General features: G+C 45.2%; 2 protein-coding genes across 2 annotated transcripts in view; one reads left to right on the top strand and one right to left on the bottom strand.

Moving 5' to 3' along the window:
* Positions 1–7: 7 nt before the first annotated feature.
* On the bottom strand, positions 8–20062 carry LOC104857452 (RUS1 family protein C16orf58 homolog). Its single transcript, XM_010617332.3, has 7 exons — positions 19790–20062; positions 2143–2213; positions 1882–2066; positions 1743–1800; positions 1278–1348; positions 529–672; positions 8–447 (listed from the first exon to the last, which is right to left on the bottom strand). The coding sequence occupies exons 1-7, from the start codon at positions 19826–19828 to the stop codon at positions 287–289; spliced, it is 729 nt and encodes a 242-aa protein (XP_010615634.1). The 5' UTR covers positions 19829–20062; the 3' UTR covers positions 8–286.
* A 524-nt stretch (positions 20063–20586) lies between these two features.
* Positions 20587–20763, top strand: part of Mapk3 (mitogen-activated protein kinase 3) — a 6512-nt gene continuing 6335 nt past the window's right edge. The window contains exon 1 of the mRNA XM_010617455.1: positions 20587–20669. Within this exon, the coding sequence (XP_010615757.1) occupies positions 20587–20669 (83 nt within the window). The remainder of the gene's footprint in view (positions 20670–20763) is intronic.

The raw sequence follows: 20763 nt of genomic DNA, 5'->3' as shown, positions 1-20763 counted from the left end.
AGGTGTGGTCCTTGTGCGCTGCCTAGACTCCTCTGCTGGGTGAGCTCTGGGATAATGCTACGCTGAAATTTCATGTGCTGGCGGCCAAAATTCAGAGATAGCACACAGAAAAGGGGCAGTATGGAATACACCCGAAATAAAAGGTCATTATCAGTAAACGAGCCCTACCCCTTCCCCACTTCTTAAATGCTACCTGGGATGACAGACTGTCAACCCTAACACAGCCTCAGAGCCCATCCTAACTTCCTCCCTCCACAGACAGGGAAACCGAGTCCTAGACTTAAGATCACAGAGAGAAGCCAGGTCTTTTATTTCCTAGGTGAGTATAGGAAGGTCCCAGTGGATAAGAAGATAGGGGGCCTACATTACCTTCCAAAAACTGTGGGAACAGCTTGTCCAACACCTGATGCGTCTCCCTGACGATGGCCCAACTATCCTTCTCAGGACCTGAGGCAGGTGAAGAGCCAGTTCACATTTCCTCCCCACCCCTGCTCCGAATCGTGGCAGTCTAGACCACGAGGCTCTTACCTGCCTGTACCTGGTTCCTCAGTTCCTCCAGCTCTTGTAGAAGGGGTCCATCTTTCTTCAGGGCTCCGAGCAGCAGCCCATGTGTGGCAGCCCTCAGGACAGCCTCAGGGCCTGCCATCTGGCTCAAAACTACCTGTACCTGGTCTTCAGAGACCCAGGGGAAAACAGCGTTATCAGGGAAGGGCTACTACCCCGAACACCCTCAACCCTATCACTCCTCTTCACCTGTTTCCCCCAGAGGCCTTCACCAGAAGATCAAGGGCCCTTTCCTTAACTTCCTGAGCAACTTCATTTCCTGTTGCTTTCCAATGCTCTGGCCAAACTGAAATGCCCTACGTTCAAACACAGTTTCACAGCACCTCACTGAGGTGAGCTAGTGAGAATGAATACCATCAGCAGATCAGCGATCTCAAGGACTGGTTTTGCCAAGCAGAGACTCAGAGAGAAGAATGCTTCCAGGGGGCCGGCCAAAGGGCATCATCCTGTTTGAGTGTGTGGCGATATACGAACTGCTTTTACATGACCACCTCATATGACTCACAGGAAAACGTTACAGGTAATAAGTTAGCCATGGGAGCTCCCTTTTACAGAGGAATAAAACCAATTTCAGTGAGGCAGCACCTACACTGCACAGGCCATCAGCTTCCGTCTGGCGTGCTCATCAGGACACAGGCAGTCTCTAAACTGAGGGAGGGGATGAGGTGACTGCAGGAAAGTGAGGCTAAGGCTGGGAAAAATGGCACACTCACTTCGTGACTGGTTCCAGTAAAGGAGATAGGGTTCTTGGTGCCCCTCAACCAGCTGCTGCAGCTCAGAGACACTGGTGGAGAGGAGATGGCAGTGGGGCAGGAAGAAAGCAAACACAGGAGCATCCACCTGGTCAAACAACTCAACCCTACCTGTCCATTTCAACCTTTCATTTGCTTGCCATCCATTCCTTCGCTGTTACCCGTGCAGTCCACACGCACCCTTCCTCTCGTGTACCCAGTCACCCATCCTCTCCGTTCACCACCCTTCCTCCGTCCAACAGAGATAACTCTTCTATGTGCTCTGTTACACGACCGATGCCCTCAAATACTCACGCCGTCCTCAAGTCCGTTACTGGAAATGAAAAACCTGGTACGGAGGTGGTCCCTGCTCAGAGGAGGCCAGTGTGTACCAGAGCAAAAGCACACGTGGTAGAAGTGATGCCTGGGAGACACCGGGCTACTCACCTGGAGACCAAGCAGTGTAAAGGAACCCCTAACGACAGAGACGGAGATGACCAAAAACCTGTGGGAAGCTGAAGTCAGGATGCACAGAAATGGGGAAAGGCTGGGAGACACAGGACTTGAGACCGAGGGCTTGGGTCACCTGTCCAGAGTGGCTCCATCTGATTGGCTGAAGCAGTGTCCAGCACCTCTCCCCTCTGCAGAAAGTGCTTCAAGACCAGCCGGAGCCGGTTCTCATTCAGGGTCTCCATGACGAGGGCACGGATCGCCCGGTAGTTGGCATAGATGTGGAGGGCAGTGAGGAGGAAGAAACATCCGAGGCTGAAGCTGAGGCGAGAGTGAGATAGCCAGTAGGGGAGAAGCCCATTTGGATAGCTCCTCCCCACCGCTGCTCCTGGCTTACCTGGGGCGATAGGACACCAGAGGAAGCAGCACGAGGCTGACCAGGAGCCCTGCTAGGTTCACCAGTGTCTCCTGGAAAGTGGCAGAGAGGTCAGGCATTGGAGTGTTACCCTCAGCCCAAATTTCACATCCTTGAGTGCTTTTCACCATATTCCTCCCTGCTCTGGAACTTCCTAGGGCTCTGAAGGGGGTGCCAAGGAAATTTGTAAGAGACAGGCGCTCATCTGCCCAGGCAGATAACAGTCCCTAACAATGCTCCTGGAACATGTCTTCGGCTTTGCAGCAATAGTTGGCTGAGTAGCCCCATGCTCAGGCACTCCCTATGGTTTTGGGGCACTGTTATACAGTGGTAAAAGGTGGATCTCTCTCAAATCTCTTAGCATGCAATAAATGGCAACCAAATTCAAAAAGGGGTCAAGAACTACACAGGAAGCAAAGGACAGGACCCAAGCTCTTGTCTTGTGAATCGATGTTATCAGAACCCTCTGGTGGCCAGACTGATGTCATCCTAGGGGAAAAGTCTGAGGCTGTCGTCCCCCAACTCATCACAAGGGAGGAAGGAGTCTGTACTGGTGTCTGTACCTACTGGAGCTCCAGGGAGAGCTGGTCCTGGCACCCAGGGGGCCTGAGGCTAGAGAGCTCTTTGTACTCAGTCCTTCTGGCAAAGGGGTAGGCTGTGGGAGTAAAGGCTGTGGATGAGCCAGCAAATTGGGGACCAGGAGCAGAGGGACCTCCTCTTTCTCATGTGAGAAAATAGTCATTTCCAGGAGGAGGGGGTGAAGGGAGGGCTGGGACAAGGGGAAAAAATGAGAACCAAGACCTATCATGTAAAGGTACAAGATCCCAATGATGAATGTAACTGTACTGTATACCTAAAATGTACCAACAAACTCAACGAGGAAAACAAAAGAAAATAAGTCATTTCCAGCAGCCACACAGAATGGTTAGGAAAGCAAAAATCAGCAGAGAGCAGGGCCTGCCGCAGGACTGATGCCTAGGCTGCCCTGGAGCCTTGGAACAAACAGCAGCAGAGGCAGGGAGATAGCAGGTAAAAGAGAACAGGCACAAAGCTGGGGACCCTAACGAGAAGGGCCTGGATTGTATTTATTCCTCTCACTCTTTTTTCCCCCCAGCAATGGGGATTGAACCCAGGGCTCTCACAGTAAGCTATGTCCCCAGCCCTTATTTTTAGACAGGGTCTTTAACGTTAAACGGTTAAGTTGCCCAGGCTGGGCTCAAACTTGCCATCCTCTGGCCCCAGCCTCCCAGAGTGCTGGGATTGCAGGTGTGCACACCTTGCCTGGCTTATTTCTCCTACTTTGAACAACCTGTGTAATGAGAGCTGGAAGAGACTGTGAGGAAGAACTAATACAACCACTTTCTGAGCGAAGGGAGTGGGCCAAGGGCACCTAGCTAGATTGGCCCGTTCTATCTTTTATTTTCTCATGCCTTTTATTTCTCCAGCCTCAGCCTTGGTTGTTGTGTCATTGTTTTCTTGTTTTGTTTATTTGTTTTTTCCATACCCAGGGATCGAACTTAGGATCTTATACTTGCCAGGCAGGCACAGTGCCACTGAGCTACATCCCCAGCTCTTTCAGCCTTGTTTTTCAGTACAGTAACAGGTAATTGGAAGAAACGCTAAGAGGAAAAGCTGTGTGCAATTCTGCACTGTTGGACTCAGAGCCAGGCATGGTGGTACACGCCTATAATGTCAGCACTCTGTGTGTGTGTGTGTGTGTGTGTAAGAGAGAGAGAGACAGGGTCTCACTGTGTAGCCTAGGTTGGCCTTGAACTCACAACAATCCTCCTGCCTCAGCCTCCTGCGTGCTGGGACTATAGGTGCACACTACCACACTCAGGCAATGGCAGTGCCCTTTGAAGCTGAGACAGGAGGATCACATTTGAGCCCAATCTGGGCAACTTAACAATTTAACAAAAACTTGTCTCAAGATACAAAATAGCAAAAGTAGATGTAAATTTGTGCAAAATCCTAAGATCAGGCCAGGTGTAGTGATATATGCTTGTGATCCCAGCCAGAATTTGAGAGGCTGAGCAGAATTGTTGAGTTCGAAGCCTCAGTTCTCAGGGTACTCAAGGTTAGCAAGAGAATGGCTATGACATTAGAATGGCAACTGAGTCATAGGATGCTAAACTGATAATGTGTAAATTAATCATTGGGTGCAAAGTTAGTGAACAATTATCTCATTGTACATACTAAATATTTATCTGTTTTAGTATTGAACTAAAGCATAATTTTATCATTTCAAGAATGTCCAATAAGAATACAACAACCAAATGGTCATTCTTTTATGCCTTTTAGATATGGATGAATAAGCAATGGGGAGAGAATTTAAAGAAACTATAGTTAGGGTGGTGGAGCAGCCCAGAGGCGGAGCACTTGCAAGCACAGGAAAGGCCCAGGGTACATCCCTAGCGCTGGAAAATAATAAATAAATAAATAAACCGAAGTGACTGTAAAGGAAATTTTGTGATTTAAAAAAAAAAAAAGATCAGAGGTGGTGGTGCACACCTGTAATCCCAGCACTTCGGAGGCTGGGGCAGGAGGATCACTACAAGTTCAAAGCCAGCCTGGACTACATAGTGAGTTCAAGGTCAGTGTGGACTACATAGCAAGACCCTGTTTAAAATAAAAAAAAAAAAAAGGTAAGAAAAGCCACCTAAACCAAGAAATAAAGGCTGGCATAAACCTATGGGAATAATGTCAGAATGGCTGTAACTCCGAGGGAGCTGACTCAGGTTATGAAACATGTTATCAACACCAAAAAGGGTTTTCTAATGGCTAGATTTGGAGCACAACGAAGAACAAGGAAGAAATGGGCCGGTTGCTTGGAGGATGGTGTCACATTGACAGATGACCACGAGAAAGCAGAACCTCTCAACTTTCATCAGGTTTCTTTTCTGTAAAGAGAATGATGCTCAAGGTTAAAATGTTTTAGCCTTGGAGCTAAAAGGAAACAGTGCAAAGGAGTGAACAATGAAGGTTGGAGGTGTAGCTGCAGGCGGCACACTTGCTTGCCAAACACAAGGTCCTGGGTGTGAGTCCCAGAACTATAATCAATTAATGAATCAACAGACGCGAACTCAGCTGTATTCCCCAACCCTTTTCATTTTTTATTCTGACACAGGGTCTCGCTAAGTTGTCAGGCTGGGCTCAAATTTAGGATCCTCCTGCCTCAGTCTCCCAGAGGACTAGGATTACAGATATGCAGCGCTATGCTCAACTTCCCTGATAAAATTACAAATTTCGTATTCTTTAGATGATTTGTCAGCAACAAATACTGGAAACAGTGGGAACTACTCACGCTAAAGCAAACTCACTTCCTGTTTTCACAGTGGTACAGTACATTACAACACTGCTAGACCAGAGAAACCTGGGCCTTGACTTGCTTTCTGCTTTGACACCAAGAGAGAAAGTGTTTCAGGAAACTCTTACAGATGCTATGAAGAAATATGAGCAAGCAGAGTTATAGTGATTTGGAGAGTCTATAGTAATTTGACCATTCATATTTATTTTTAAAAGCAGTGAAAAATTAAAGGACTTACCCCCCCCAAAAAAAAGTGGTGAAAAGAATAACAACAAAAACTGGTTGGCACCTACTTCTTTCAAAACTCTGGAAGTTAACCAAAGCTTGCAGCAGCCCGAGGAATTCTTCAAGTAGTTGACAGCTAGGTGCAGTGGTACATGCCTGTGATCCTAGCACTCTGGGAGGCTGAGGCAGGAGAACTGCAAATTCAAACCCAGCCTGGGCAACTTAGAGGGATTCTGTCTTAAAACATACACACATACACTATACATAGGAAAGAAAGAAGAGCTGTAGCAAAAAGCAGTTGAATCTTGGGAAGAAGAACTTGCCTTAGTCCTGGCTTTCATGCTCCATCTCTCTTGAGAACTCAAAAGCACCAGCACACCTCCTTAGTACAGCCTGGCAGCTGAGGAGGGGACAGAAGGAAGCTGGAGTTCTTCCACAGCCTTAGTCCCAAATAAATGTCATATTCGGGCTATACAGAAGTGACCTTGCTCATAAGCTGCCCATGTTTTACCTGAGCTGGAGTGTGCACAGTGAAAAAAGCCTCCTCTCCAATGGGGCTTGTCAGAAACATTTCCAAGCAAGTGTTTAAATTTTGTCACTACCTGAATTGGTGGGCAGCCTTTGGGGACTAAGCAAACAGCTCAAAAGAAAAAGCTGGTTGTGGGGGAGCTGGGAAGAGCAAAGCTCAGTTTGGGGAGTGAGGTGAATTCAAGGCCAGCCTGAACTAAACAGCAAGATGCTGTCTCAAAAAAAAAAAAAAAAAAAAAGACATCTGGGAAGATGGCAGAATGGAGGACAGCAGGGAAATAGCCTCTCTGAGATTTGGTGTCCAGATGCTGGAATACAGGAAGGTGAAGAAGACAAGGAAGGAAATGGGATCCAACAAGGATCTGAAGTAAGAACTGAAGCCCACGGGAAGAGCAAGGAGGGAGACGTCAGTGAAGGAGGTGGGAAGGGGCACTTTCTCCGAGCCTGGATTCACAGTGTGGGAGAGGAGGTTCAGATCTGCAGACACACCATGACTACTGCAACCCCAGAGGCCTCCAGGAAGAAACACACCAGTGTAACAGAGCAGTGGGTGCAGTGGATTGCAGCAGCTGCTGAGTTATCCAGGTTCAATGTCCCTGAGGAGAAGGCAAATGGCTGGTAGCCATCTTGGAGAGGGGCCAGCTGAGCTCAGAACTCAGAGCAGCTGAGCTCTCCATCAGGCTGGCTCCATCAGGGTGAAGGAGAACAGAGTTCAAATCAGCAGGAGGTCAAGGAACCAAATTCAAGCCAACAGGAAGCGAGTCTCAACCCCACAGGAGGCACACGGAATAGCGGAGGCTGAACAAATTGGGTTCCAGCCTCACAGCCAGAAATCAGCCTGAGGGCCAGGGATTTAGCTTGGTGGTCCTGCCACCTGCCTCACAAGGTCCCGAATTCGATCCCTGGTACCAAAACAAACAGAAACCAGCCTGAATTTCAATGAAACTAAAGGCGCAGTCTTGCTGGGATTACCCACTACCCCACTGTAAATCTACAGCTGGCCCATAGGGAGTAATCAACATGGATCTGGGTTCTGTGTGCCTACTTGTCAATCAGTGACAGCAGAGACAGACCTTGAAGCAGACAGTTATTTTCTTATTTTTTCTTTTCTTGTTTTGGTATTGTTTTGTGTTTTTTCTTGATCTTATTTTTATATGAGTGGAACACTGTATCTAGTTTTTTGTTGTTGTTCTGTTCTTATTTATATTTCTTCCTTCTCTCTTTCCCTCTTGTCTTCCTCACCAGTTTCCCAAAGTCTGCATAACCTTCTTTGTCCTCCAGCCTTGCTTCTAATCTCTTCCTCTTCTTCAATCTCCCTATTTCCCCCCCTAAACCCTTTTTAAATTTTCTCCACTGCATGTAAAATTGTGTTGAGGTCATGTTTACTATGTACAATTTTCTGGTTTGTTTTAGTTTTTGTTATATAACTACAAATCTAGTTCATATGGTTCAAGATGGCAAATTAATAGTTATCACAGCTTTTCCATTTCTAGGCTGTGTTTAATGCTGTTGTTATTGCTGAATGTAATCCTTTAGCGAAGGTGACATCATTGTTCTAATCAGTTGTTCTTCCTGGTATGCCAAGACTAAGATGGTCTAAAGGTCATAAACAATATTTACTATGGGCCAGTGCCAAAGAACCAGGGGCTAGGCAAAATAGGCAGCAACTTGTCATCACCAATAAATCAAACTGGTAGGATCTTGCAACAGACCCAAAACTCAAAACCCAGCTATATCTGGAAGACATCTGAAAGGTAGGCATTTCCTAAGGGTTCTAAATACTAGCAAAATACTTGCTATAAGCAATTTATAAACATCAACCCAAGTATTACAGTTAAAATGAGAAGACACTTAATCAAGATGCAACCCCAGCCAGGCATGGTGGTGCATGCCTGTAATCCCAGAACTCGGGAGGCTGAGGCAGGAGGATCGCTGTGAGTTCGAGACCAGCCTGTCCTACATAATGAGTTCCAGGTCAGCCTCAACTACATAGTGAGACCCTGTCTCAAAAAACCTAAAACAAAAACAAACAAACAAACAAACAAGATGCAACCCTAGACTTGCAGTTCATCAAAGGCAAACCCAGGGCAATGAGGTGGAATAATTCTAAAGCCGCCCATATGGACTTTCTGAAGTGGGAACAGTTGGAAGTAACAAAGCAAATGAATGAAGTGTTAGAATGGATAGAAGATCAAAATATTAGAACAGACACAGCAAATCTGCTGGAAGATAGACCAGGCAGAATGTCTGAGACACAGATGTAGACAAAGACTTTATGGAAAAAACCCTGATCACACAGGAACAATCACAAAGATCCAAAAACTGGGACTTCGTCCTATTAAAAAGCTTCTGCATAGAAAAAGAAACCTCCAACAGAATGAAGAGACAACCCACAAAGTGGGAAAAAATTTTGCCAGCTGTTTCTCAGACAAAAGACTACTTCTTTTTGAGTGAACTATATAAAGAACTAAAAAAAAAAAAAATCAGACCCCCCCAAATTTAAAGCCCCAATTCAAAAATGATTATCTGAAATGAATATCACTTCTCAGATAAAGAAATAGAAATCGCAAGTAAATATATGAAAAAATGTTCATTATCACTGGTCATCCAAGAGATGCAAACCAAACAACAGTGAGATTCCACCTCACTCCAGAAAGAATGGCTGTTATCAAGAAATTAACCCGGGCTGGGGATTTAGCTCAGCGGTTCTGCCTCCTGCTTCACAAGAACAAAGTCTGGAGATTGATCCCTGGTACCAAAAAAAAAAAAAAAATCAACCAATAGGCCAGGGATTTAGCTCAGTGGCACCACTCCTTCCTTGCAAGCACAAGGTCCTGAGTTCAATACCTTGTACAAATACAATCAAACAAAAATCAAGGGCCAGGCGTGGTGGCGCACGCCTATAATCCCAGCACTCGGGAGACTGAGGCAGGAGGATCGCTGTGAGTTCGAGACCAGCCTGGGCTACACAGTGAGTTCCAGGTCAGTCTCAACTACATAGTGAGACCCTGTCTCAAAAAAAAAAAAAAAATCAACCAATAACAAATGCCGGCAAGACTGTGGGGAGAAAGGAACCTTCTCCACTGTTGGTGGGAGTGTAGACTGGTGCAACCTCTGTGGAAATCAGTGTGGAGATTTCTCAAAAATTTAAAACTAGAGGTTCCATTTGACCCAGCTACTCCTCTTCTTGGTACCTTCCTGAAAGAATTAAAAGCATCACAAGCCAGGGATTTTGCTCAGTAATGCCACACCTGCCTTGCAAGCGCAAGGTCCTGAGTTCAATCCCCAGTACCCCCCAAAAAGCATCATACCATAGCGATATATGCACACCCGTGTTTACAGCAGGACAGTTTGCAATAGCTAAATCTTGGAAACATCCCAAATGCCCATCAACTGATGAATGGGTAAGGAAGACATGGTTGTTTTTTATACAATGAAGTATTACTCGGCCATGAAGAAGGATAAGCCCAAGACATTTCTAGTCATAAATGGATGCACCTGGAGACCATACTCTTTACTGAAATGAATCAGGCACACGTTTAAATCCTGCATTATCTGGTGTGAAAAGCCAAAAGTGGAAATAAGGACCAAAATGTGTAACAGATATTGGGAAGAAAATGTTCAAATGAGAAGGGGAACAAGGAAGGAGGGAGGGGAAAAGTAAAGAAGGGACAAGAAAAAAAAGAGGATAGAAGAAAAAAATGGAAGCACAGCTTTTGTAAATAAGGAGGGGAAGAGGGGTTGAAGGTGGGGGGGGGTGTCAGAAAAAAAGCAGCAGCAAGATACATCCTGTCCAGGTACAAATTCCCTGTGATGAATGTGACCATTATGTGTGTCTACAATGTACCAATACCTGTTTTGCTTTAAAAAAAATTGGGGAGTGAGGTGATTCACCCCCCATAGCTGACCTACAATAATAACAACTCTACCTTAAGAAAATAAGGAAATTGGGGCTGGGGATGTAGCTCAGTGGTTCTGCCGCCTGCCTTGCAAGTACAAGGGCCCGAGTTTGATCCTTGGTACCAAAGAAAATAAGAAAATCGCATGTCTGAGCCAAATGTGAGTGACCTGGCCCAGAAACACAGAGTCAAGTTACCCACGGTGAGCTAGCTGGTTCTTCTGATGCACTTTGAGGGGCTATTGTTGTTTGTTTGCAGGGCTGGGGATCAAACCTGGAGGTGCTCTAGCCCCAGCCCTTTTATTATTTTATTATTTTGAGACAGGGTCTTGCTAAGTTGCCCAGGTGGGTTGGAACTTGCAATCCTCCTGCCTCAGCCAGAGAAGCTGGGATTAGAGGCAGGCGAGTTTTTATAGTCACAAAAGAAAATGAGGGTCCTTGAGTAGGCAGACTACAAAGAGACAGGGGAATCTTCTGTAGGATTCTGTTGCCTTTTTTTTTTAGGGTGCTTTAAACAATTTATTTAACTGAAATCCCATTTATTGACTTCCATTTATTTTGATACATCTTAAACCTAAGTGTAAATATGGTTCAAATGGTATTAACTGATAGTGTGAAATAGGAAGAAAATGGGTAAAGGGGAAGTGGGAAGGACAGGGGAGGGGAGGGGAAAGAAGGGAAAAGAAAAAAATGTGAAAAAAGGAAACGGCCACAAAGCCTTTCTAAACAGGGAAGGGTAAAGGGTGTCAAGGGAGGGAAAAGGGTCTGGGGAAAAAATAACCAAGACATATTATGTAAAGATATAAGATCCCAGTGATAAATAACTATTGTGTGCTTTAAATGTACCAATAAACTTAATGGGGAAAAATTTAAAAAAAATAAAAATAACATATTTCGACACATCTTGTCCCAAACGTGATTTAGAGGATTTTTAAGCCAATATAGATATTTCATAAATATGTGGTCATTTAGGTATACATTTGCTCAATACCTCACATCTTTCAGTGAGAAAACACTGACGAGTAAAGACCTGACACAATTAACTGGGCAAAACAAGAATCTGCTCCAAATAGTACTTCTCTGAGGTAGAGGCCCCACACACCTGTTCAATGAAGAAAGCCGTCCTTACAACACAGGACGATTTTTTATTTTTTAAATTGGGCTTAGGGCACTCAGCGGCTGATTAGGAGTTTCATGGCAGAGCCACAGCCCCAGCTTATGCCGTGAATTCACAGGGAACAGGTTCCAACTACTCGACTCGGCCTCCTTCCCGTGGGTTCTCACGAAGTGTGCTTCTCTGGGCGGGGCAGGCTGGCGCTTCAGCTCAACCCAGGCCCCTTTCTCTGGGTTCCTTCTTTTTCTGATCATGTTCCTTGACCCATTTCAGGAAGCTATCTCGACTCTGAGTGTTTAAAATGCTCAATACACACGAGTCCTCTCGGCAAGTATCTCGCTCTTAACTTGCTTATTCACGACGATGCACTGCATGCTGGGTAACACTGTAGATCCTTCAGGTTTTGCCATGGTAACATTTGGGTGGCATTCCTTTTTGAGCAGTACCCATTCCCTTGATGTCTACAATATCACCCTTTTTGTAGATTCCCATGTATATGGCCAAAGGAACAACCCCATGTTTTCTAAAAGGCCCAGAGAACATACTCCGGGTTCCCCTCCTCTTTCCCTTTGTGTTCGTCATTTTGGCAAATTACTGAAAGATGGCGGTTCCAGCCGAAAGGAAGGGATTCTGTTGGCTTTGACGAGGTGGAAAAATCCTGTACAGGATTCAGATGTCATCACATTCATACCTTGAGGGCTGTGGGGCCAGAGGTCTGTCAGGCCTGCGTTCAAGTGGGCTTTGAGTGGTAGCAGGAAGGCTGCATCAGGTACAAGGGTTGACACTAAATGAAAAAGACTAAAGATGGCCTGAGACAACTTGGGCTTTTCATCTGCAAAATCCGTCCTCTCCACCTATCCTGCAGGCTTGGCCCAGTGGTGTGGATATTTAATCCCAGTGCACTGGGAGGCTGAAGCAGGAGGATCATAGAAACTGAAGCTCAGCCTGGGAAATGCAGCAATTCAGCAAGATCCTGGGTTAAAATTTAAAAAGATAAAACACTAGGGACATAATGTAGTGCAAAGGCCTTGTGTTTGATTCCCAGTTCTGAGGGGAAAAGTCTGGAGGCTCTTGAATATAGATGTGGCTTCTTCAAAGAGTTCATTTCACACCAGAAAACCAGAGAAGCTAATAAAAACCATTTAAGAACAAAATAAAACATTTGCCAGGCATGGTGCCACACACACACCTGTAATCCCAGCACTTGGGAGGCTGAGACAGGAGAAGCGCTGTGAATTTGAGGCCAGCCTGGACTACAAGGTTGAGTTTAGGGCCAGTATGAACTACAAAGCAAGACCATGACTCAAAACAAACAAACAAACAAAAACAACAGCAAAAACAAAAGTGTGTGTGTATATATATACATACATATATACATACACACACATATATGTAGGTATATGTCCTGAAATACACTGTTTTCAACAAAAATTATGAGATATGCAAACAGAAATGTGATCTGCACACAAGCCAGAAAGCAGGCAACAGACCAGGAGTGGGTATAGCCTGTAATCCCAGCACTCTAGTAAGCCGAAGCAGGAGGATTGCAAGTTTGAACCCAGCCCAGGCAACTCAGCAATTTAGCAAGAGCCTGTCTCAAAAAATAAAAAAGACAGGCCAGGGATTTAGCTCAGGGGTTCCACCGCCTGCCTCACAAGTACAAGGTCCTGACTTTGATCGCCAGTATAAAAAAAAAAAAAAAAAAAAAAAAAAAAATCATAAGGAATGAACTAATAACAAAAAGAAATTTGGGAGACTCGCAATTACATGGAAATTAAACAACGGTGTTAAATAACCAAGAGTCAAAGAAGAAATCACAAAGGATATTTGAAAATACTTTGAGATAAATGAAGGTGAATATAGCAGCCATAAATTTGAGCCTATCTCTTAAGTACCTATATGAGAAGAAAGATCTCAAATCAACAATTTAACCTTGGGGCTGGGGATTTAGCTCAACAGTTCGGTGGCCTGCCTTGCAAGTACAAGGACCCAAGTTCAATCCCCGGTACCAAAAAAAAAAAAAAGCAATTTAACCTTAAAACACTGAAGAGTTGGGCATGGTGGTCCACTTCTAAACCCCAGCACTTGTGAGGCCAAGGCAAAAGGATCACTGAGAGTTCAGGGCCAGGATAGGCTACATAGTGAGACCTTGCCTCAAAACAACAACAAAATAAAAAAGATCTCACAGGAAGAGCATGAGTTCATAATTGTCCGGAACTATACTGTAACTCCTTGTCTCAAAAAAAAAAAAAAAAAAAGATTCTGTGTTTCAAAGCACACTATATAGAAAAGATAACCCACTGAATGGAAGGAAAACTTTCCAAATCTTCTATCCAGTATATATAAAGAACTATACAAGGCCAGGGATGTAGCTCAGTGGCACTGCGCAAGGTCCTGAGTTCGATCCCTGGTACCATCAATTTAAAAATGAGCAAAGGACTTCTCTGAAAAGGTATTCATGACCAATAAACACACAGCCATCAGGAAAAATGCAAATAAAAACTACAAGATCCATCTTCACACCTACTAGGATGAGCATAACAAAAAAAATAGAAATTAACAAATGTTGATAAGAATTTAGAGACAATGTAACACCCGTATATTGCTGGTAGTGACGTATAATAGTGCAGCCACTGTGAAAAACAATTTGTCAGTTTCTCGAGGAATTAAACATCAATGGGACATGGTAGTATACATCTGTAATCCCAACTGCCATGAATTCAAGCTTGGGCTATGTAACGAGTTAAGTCCAGCTTAGAATACATAGCAGGACCTTATCTTTAAAAATAATAACAATAAGTTACCATAATGATCCAATTTATCTTTAGGTACATACCCAAGAGAACTGAAGATATGTTTGCACAAAAACATGGGCATGAATGTTCATAGCAGGGTTATACTCAATAGTCAAAAAACTTGGGAAAACCCAAATGCCCATCAACCACGAATACAAATGTAGCATATTCATACATTAGAATATTACCCCGATGTAAAAAGGAATAAAGTACTGATAAATACTATGACCTGGGTGAACTTTGAAAACATCACAATAAGTGAAAGAAGCCAGATTCAAGTGTATTCATATACATTCTATAGGATTCCACTTATACAAAACGTCTAGAGTAGTGATGGAAGGCAGATGAAGAGCCATCGTGGGGAGGTGGGCAGCATGGGTAGTGGCTGCCGCAGGCTATGGGAGTTACTTCTGGGATGATGCAGATGTCCTGGAATACCCTATTGGTAATGGCTGTAAAATGTGAATATGCCAAAACCCACTGAACTGCACACCTTATTTTTATTTATTTATTTATTTTTTTTTTTTGAGACAGGGTCTCACTATGTAGTTGAGACTGACCTGGAACTCACTGTAGCCCAGGCTGGTCTCCAACTGACAGCGATCCTCCTGCCTCAGCCCCCCTAGTGCTAGGATTACAGTCGTGCATCACCACGCCTGGCTGAATTGCACACTTTAAAGTGGTGAATTCTGGGGCTGCGGCAGAGCATGTGCTTAACATGCATGAGGCCCTGCATGTCACCCTCAGCACCAAAATAAATACAGAAATGGTGAATTCTATTGTATGTGACTTATACCTCAATTAAGAAGATGATTTCAGGGCCTGGGGATTTAGCTCAGTGGTTCCACTGCCTGCCTTGCAGGCACAAGGACCAGAGTAGGATCCCTGCTACCAAAAAAAAAAAAAAAAAAAAAGAAGAAGCTGATTTCAAGAAAAAAGTCTTAAGATATACTACATAAAAAGCTGTTACAAAAGTATAAAAAATCAAATGCAAAAATCATATCTGTATGAATTCCATTTATATAATATCCTAGAAAAGTAAAACTATAGTGATAGGAGCAGATCATTATAGCCTGAAGCTGAGAATCACTAGAAAGGGTGTTTCTGTTTGTTTTTTTTTGGGGGGGGGGGGTTTGTTTGCTTTGGGTTTTTAAAGACAGGATCTGATGTGTAGTTCAGGCTGGCCTAGAACTCACAGCGATCCTCCTCCTCAGCCTCCCAAGTGCTGGGATTACAGGCATGCGCCACCACACCCAGCCTTGGAAAGGGGCTTTGAAGAAATTATTCTCACAGAAGTGATGGAATTACCAAAATCTGCCGATTTGTGTCCTTGCCAAATCTGTAAATTTCTTCTGTGTGTGTCACGTTGGTGATGAAACCAGGGCCTTGCACATGAAATCCAAGTGCTTCACCACTGAGCTATATCCCAGTCCTGCTTAATACCCTAATTTTAAAAAATCAATGTCAATTTAGGCAGACAGCTCTAATGATAGCAGCATCTAGCGTCCATGTAGCCTTTGCAGGTTTAAGGCCTGAATATTCAAAATCACCAAAATTTTACTACCTTGCAACTCTGTGAAACAAGTAGAAAAAGTATTATTATCTCAAATTTGCATTTGAGAAGCTAAAGTTCAGAAAAGTTATGCTACTCAACCAGGTTCACATATGAAAACATCCCTGTGAAGCAAGCGTTGTATCTACCTTTTTATATGAGAGAAGTGAAGACTTAATTAACTGTTGAGGGTTAACAGGATTCAAACCTAGGCAGTCTGACTGAAGAGCCCCGATTCTTGTTTTGATTCATTTTTTGGTGCCCCAATGTAGAAGAAAAACAAAGTGACACAAGCCAGGCATTGCACGTCTGAAGCTGAATGGAACTGTCCCGTGGTTACACTCCTGTAGCCTCTGCTTGGAGTCCAGCAGATGTGGCTTTAAGGCCAAAGCCAGGCCCTTCCCAGATGGGAACACATAAAGTCACCCAACTTTACTGCTCGCCTTTCCTATGCCTGTGAAAAGAGGACCACATCCACCTCACACAGCGACTGCAAAACTCCAGTAATGTCACGTCCCTCCAGATGCAGGTATTGTGTCCCCTGGACTTCCGCCACTTCCTCCTCACTGCACGTGTGCTAAGTCATACGGTCACATTTGTCCGAAGCAAGCGTGCACCTCACCCTACAGTTCTGGGGCGTGAGTCTGCAGAAGCAGAAAACTGGAGACACTGCACACTACAGTCACTGCCCTCGGTCACCCCACAACTGACACGAACTGACCATGCAAACAACATGAGGAGGCATGCAAACTGTGCTCTGGGCTGGATCTAAGATCCCCAAAACTCACATGTTCACAAGATGGAGTGTGAGGACTCTCTAACCATGGTAGCCCAGTGAGGTGGTCCTGGGTTCAATCCCTGGTACAGCCAGGTAGGGTGGTGCACACTTGTAACCCCACACTCCTGGAGGCTGAGGCAAGAGAATCACAAATTCAAGCCCAGACTAAGCAACTTAATGATCTAACAAGACCCTGCCTCAAAATGAAAAAGGGCTGGGGATGGAGCTCAGTGAAAAGTACCTGGATTTAACCCCCAGTACCACAGAACAAACAAAAACCAGTTTGATCAATGGCAGTAGGAGTGACTTCAGGAAATAGTATGGCAATAAAATGACAAGGAGTTGACTGAGTATGGGAATAAAATAACAAGACAACACTGATACTATCACAGATACAGTCCAGAAAGAAACGGGTTTGAGCGGACAGAATGATTTTTTTTTTTTTTCAGTACTGGAGATGAAAGCCAGGGCCTCCGTTAGGTAAGTGCTCTATCACTAAGCTACAGCCCTAGCCTTTTTGTTTTATTTTTAAGTCAGAGCTTGAGTTGCTCAGGGTGGTCCAACGAGCAATCTTCCTGCCTACATCTCCCAAGTAGCTGGGGGTCCTCCATGTACCATGTTTTTTTTTGTTGTTATTGTTGTTTGGTTGGATTTTGTTTTTTTTGTACCAGAGATCGAACTTGGGACCTTGCGCTTTTGAGGCAGGTGGCAGCACCACTGAGCTAAATCCCTGGCCCTTGTTTTGGGTTTTTTTGAGATAGGGTCTTGCTTTGTAGTTAGGGCTGGCTCTGAACTCACTATGTAGCCCAGGCTTGCCTGGAACTCTCAGCAATCCTCCTGCCTTAGCCTCCCGAGTGCTGAGATTATAGGCATGCACCACCACACCAGGCCCAGCTTGCTTTTTGTTTTGCAGCACTGGGGAGGAAATCCAAGCCTTGCTCATGCCAGGCAAATGCTATACCACTGAGCTATACCCCAACCCAAGAGGACGGCTTTCGGCTATGCTACTGTATGTTTCCACTAGCCCCCAGCAAACTCTGGAAGGTAAGGACTGGGACCCGGGAGAGGACCATAGCCAAGGATAGACAGTGTAGATAAGGGAAAACATTGACACCACGGGAGGACTATGATATGACTAAGGGAGACATTAAAGAGAGAGAAGGCTGGTGAGAGAGAGAAGGACCCAGTAGGGATAGGCCGAGCTGACAACAGAGATGTCACGGAAGGGGCCAGCTGAAGGAACCTTATGCCACAGGAGATGTTTGGGCAGTATTGATGTTTGAAGTGGGGGTTATTTGGTTGGTTTTTGTTTTGTTTTTTGTTTCCTGAACGGGGATCAAACTCAGGATGTTGCCCTTGCCAGGCATGTGTGGCGCCACTGAGCTACATCCCTAGCCCTGTTTTTTGTTTTGATTTGTTTTCCTTTTTAAAAAGTCAGACCTGAGGGCTAGGGATTTAGCTCCGTGGCACTGCACTTACCTTGCAAGCGTAAAGTCCTGAGTTCAATCCCTGGTACAAAAAAAAAAAAAAAAAAAAAAAAAAAAAAAAAAACAAAAAAAGGTCAGACCTGGGTGCAGTGGTGCACACCCATACTCCCAGCTACTTGGGAGTCTGAGGCTGGGATATCGCAAGTCTGAGCCAAGCCTGGACAATTTAGTGAGAGCTTGTCTCAAAAAGTAAGATAAAAAGGGATGGAGATGTAGTTCGATGATAGAATACTTGCTTAGCACATGCAAGGCCCTGGGTTCAACCCCCAGCACCATGCACACGTGAATTCATGCACACGCATAACTTTATATTTTAGTTCATTTTAAATGTGTTCTAAGCCCTGTTCCAGCACTCATGCTGCTGCCTTCCCAGTGATGCTGACCAGCTGAGTGAGCCAAAGTGAGAACATTCATTTGTGCTCAACATGCCAGACCTTGGAATCCCAAAAAGGTAAGAACTGACTGAAGATTTAGTCTGGGAAGATCCAGACAACAAGGGGCAAAGCCAAATAGGAAACATCAGAAAAACAGTGAGCTTGTGAGATAACGAAAATGAAGTGGAAGGAGAAAACGATTCCCAAGCCCTTTCCACCTCCGTAGTGCAGGAAGCATCCGGTTTTCTTCAGCTAAACGTTAACAGCATCTACTCCACTTGGTCACTGTGAGGGTTCCTGGAGATGAGGCACATAAAGGCACCTGGCACAGAACAGACCTCAGCCATATTACACAAGAACCAGCCAAGCAGACTGAGAAATCGCAGTTCAAAGCCAGGCGAAGTGGCGTACTCCTGGAATCCCAGTACTGGGAGGCTGAGGCAGGAGAACTACCGTGAATTCGAGGTAGGCCTGGGCTACAAGAGTGAGTTCAAGGGCAGTCTAAACCACATAGACCCTGGTCAAAAAAAAAAAAAAAAAAAAAAAAAAAAAAAAAAAAAAAAAAAAAAAAAAAAAAAAAAAAAAAAAAAAAAAAAAATCCCAGGCCAATCTTCTCCAAGCAAATACCAGCCTCAGCCACTAGAGGGAGATCCCGACCAGCTCCTCTACCAGACAGGCTGCCCCGCCTGACCCACCACCTCTCCGGTGCTGGGAAATCCACTCCCACCGGGGAAGCCTGGCTCCAAACTGAACTCCGTGGTGTTTTCTCTGAGTCACTATATTCTCCCGCCGTTGCAAAGTGATCTGGTCAAAGTCCCATAAGGGTTTTTTCACTGCTTTCTAACATCAAACTTATTGCCAGAACCTGATGCCTCCCTCGTTCTGGCCCAGCTCATCCCTCCACCCCCGAGAGTCCCCCATCCTCCAACAGCTCCACGATGGGTCACAGGCCCCCTCTGTGACCCGGATGTGCTGCCCCTGGCCCCTGACCCCCTTCCTCTACCCCAATCTTCGAAGCCTTACTTATTTTTCAGTGGTTCAAGGATGGCTCTTCCATTTTACTCCAGAAAGTGATTTGCTCACCCCTGAGCTCATGCACCATGTGTTTGTCACACTCATCTATCCAGCATCGAATTGACCCATGTGCGTGCATCTTTAATACACTAGAAACACCATTCATTATCCAGGAGGAAGCTTGTTTGGGGCCACACAGCAATACGTGACAGTCACAAAGATGGGATTTGAACTCGGGCAGCCTGGCTCCAGCGAGGTCTTGCTCTTAACCACAACCCATACAGTAATCTTTGACTACCCACAGTGCTATTTATTACTTTTCCAAGTGAATAACTAAAGTCACTGATCTAATTAGTAGCTCTTAAGCCTTCAGTGACTATGGGCTCCTGGGAATCAGCAACTCAGTCTCATTAATCTGAGTTGGAGTACCCGGGCATGAATCTACTTATGAGCAATTTCAGAATCATAATTACTGTTCCATTTTGCCTCGTGATCTGTAATACACACAAGGATCTACTCCCAGCTTCTCTGGAAGAAAAAGCGCCATGAGTACTTACCAGAGCAGAGGGACTGTGTTGTGAAACCTCCTGCCCCATCTTCACCCGGAAGTGAGGGGCTGGGCCGGGTGGTCTCTGAGAGGCCCTTCCTCAGTGTGAATAGTCAGTGATTCTGAGACAGCACAGAATTAGAAATAGCCTCCATCTCTGTCAGAAGACACCATCTTGAGTCTCAGCTCTGTCACTATTACAGGGACCTTCTACCCAAGTTACTTAACCTAACTCTGATTCTCTATCTGCTAAACTTCATTCATTCATTCAAAAAAAATTTTTTTTGAGCTGGGTAGGTATGGTGGTGCACGCCTGTAATCCCAGGGCCCTGGGAGGATGAAGAAAGAAGATCACAAGTTTGAACCCAGCCTGGGAAAATTAGCCACTTAACAAGACCTTGTCTCAAAAAAAATTTTTTTAAAGCATGGGGATGTAGCTTATCGTGAAGGCCCTGGGCTCGGATCTCCAGTACTGAAGCAAATTATTTCCTAAATGCCTGAGTGCCAGGCACTGGGTTTATTGTAATAAAGAAGACAGGGCCCTGCTCATTCAGCCACAAAAATCAGATGAGACCTATATTGTGAGGCTGTCCAAAAATAATGAGTCAAAGGTCAAGATTTTTTTTTTTTTTTTTTTTTGTACCAGGGATCTAATTCAGGAACTTGAGCTTGCGAGGCAGGCGGCGGCACCCGTTACATGTATTTTAATTAGATCCAGTCAGATTTCCTTACAGCTTTCACGCCTTGCCCTGCTTCCCGGGTAAGGCGGGTTCCGTCTGTGCAGTGAGGCCGAGGACCTGCCCCGAGATGAGGGCAGGGGAGGGAGGCTCGGCCGCACACACTCGGCCAGGATCCGGGCCCTCGGGTCCCCCAGCTCGCAACTGTGCGGTGTGAGCTGCCAGCGAGCTCGAGGGCTTGCTCCCTCGTCAGTCAGCGCTGAGGCAGGTCTCCCGGCAGCCGCGGGCGGGCCCAGCGATGGCTTCC

Source organism: Fukomys damarensis, unplaced genomic scaffold (assembly GCF_012274545.1).
Source record: "Fukomys damarensis isolate Sample0158 unplaced genomic scaffold, DMR_v1.0_HiC HiC_scaffold_34, whole genome shotgun sequence".
NCBI classification, from domain to species: Eukaryota; Metazoa; Chordata; class Mammalia; order Rodentia; family Bathyergidae; genus Fukomys; species Fukomys damarensis.
The sequence above is the reverse complement of the archived record's forward strand: the minus strand, read 5'-3'. Positions and strand labels throughout refer to the sequence as shown.

Excerpts from the sequence above, each read along its gene's own strand:
- LOC104857452 (XM_010617332.3), bottom strand. The coding sequence starts at position 19,828 with ATGGGGCAGGAGGTTTCACAACACAGTCCCTCTGCTCTG. Across the intron at positions 1,349-1,742 it reads TTACACTGCTTGGTCTCCAG|TGTCTCTGAGCTGCAGCAGC; the intron begins GTGAGTAGCCCG and ends CCTCTCCACCAG. Across the intron at positions 673-1,277 it reads TTACTGGAACCAGTCACGAA|ACCAGGTACAGGTAGTTTTG; the intron begins GTGAGTGTGCCA and ends GGGTCTCTGAAG.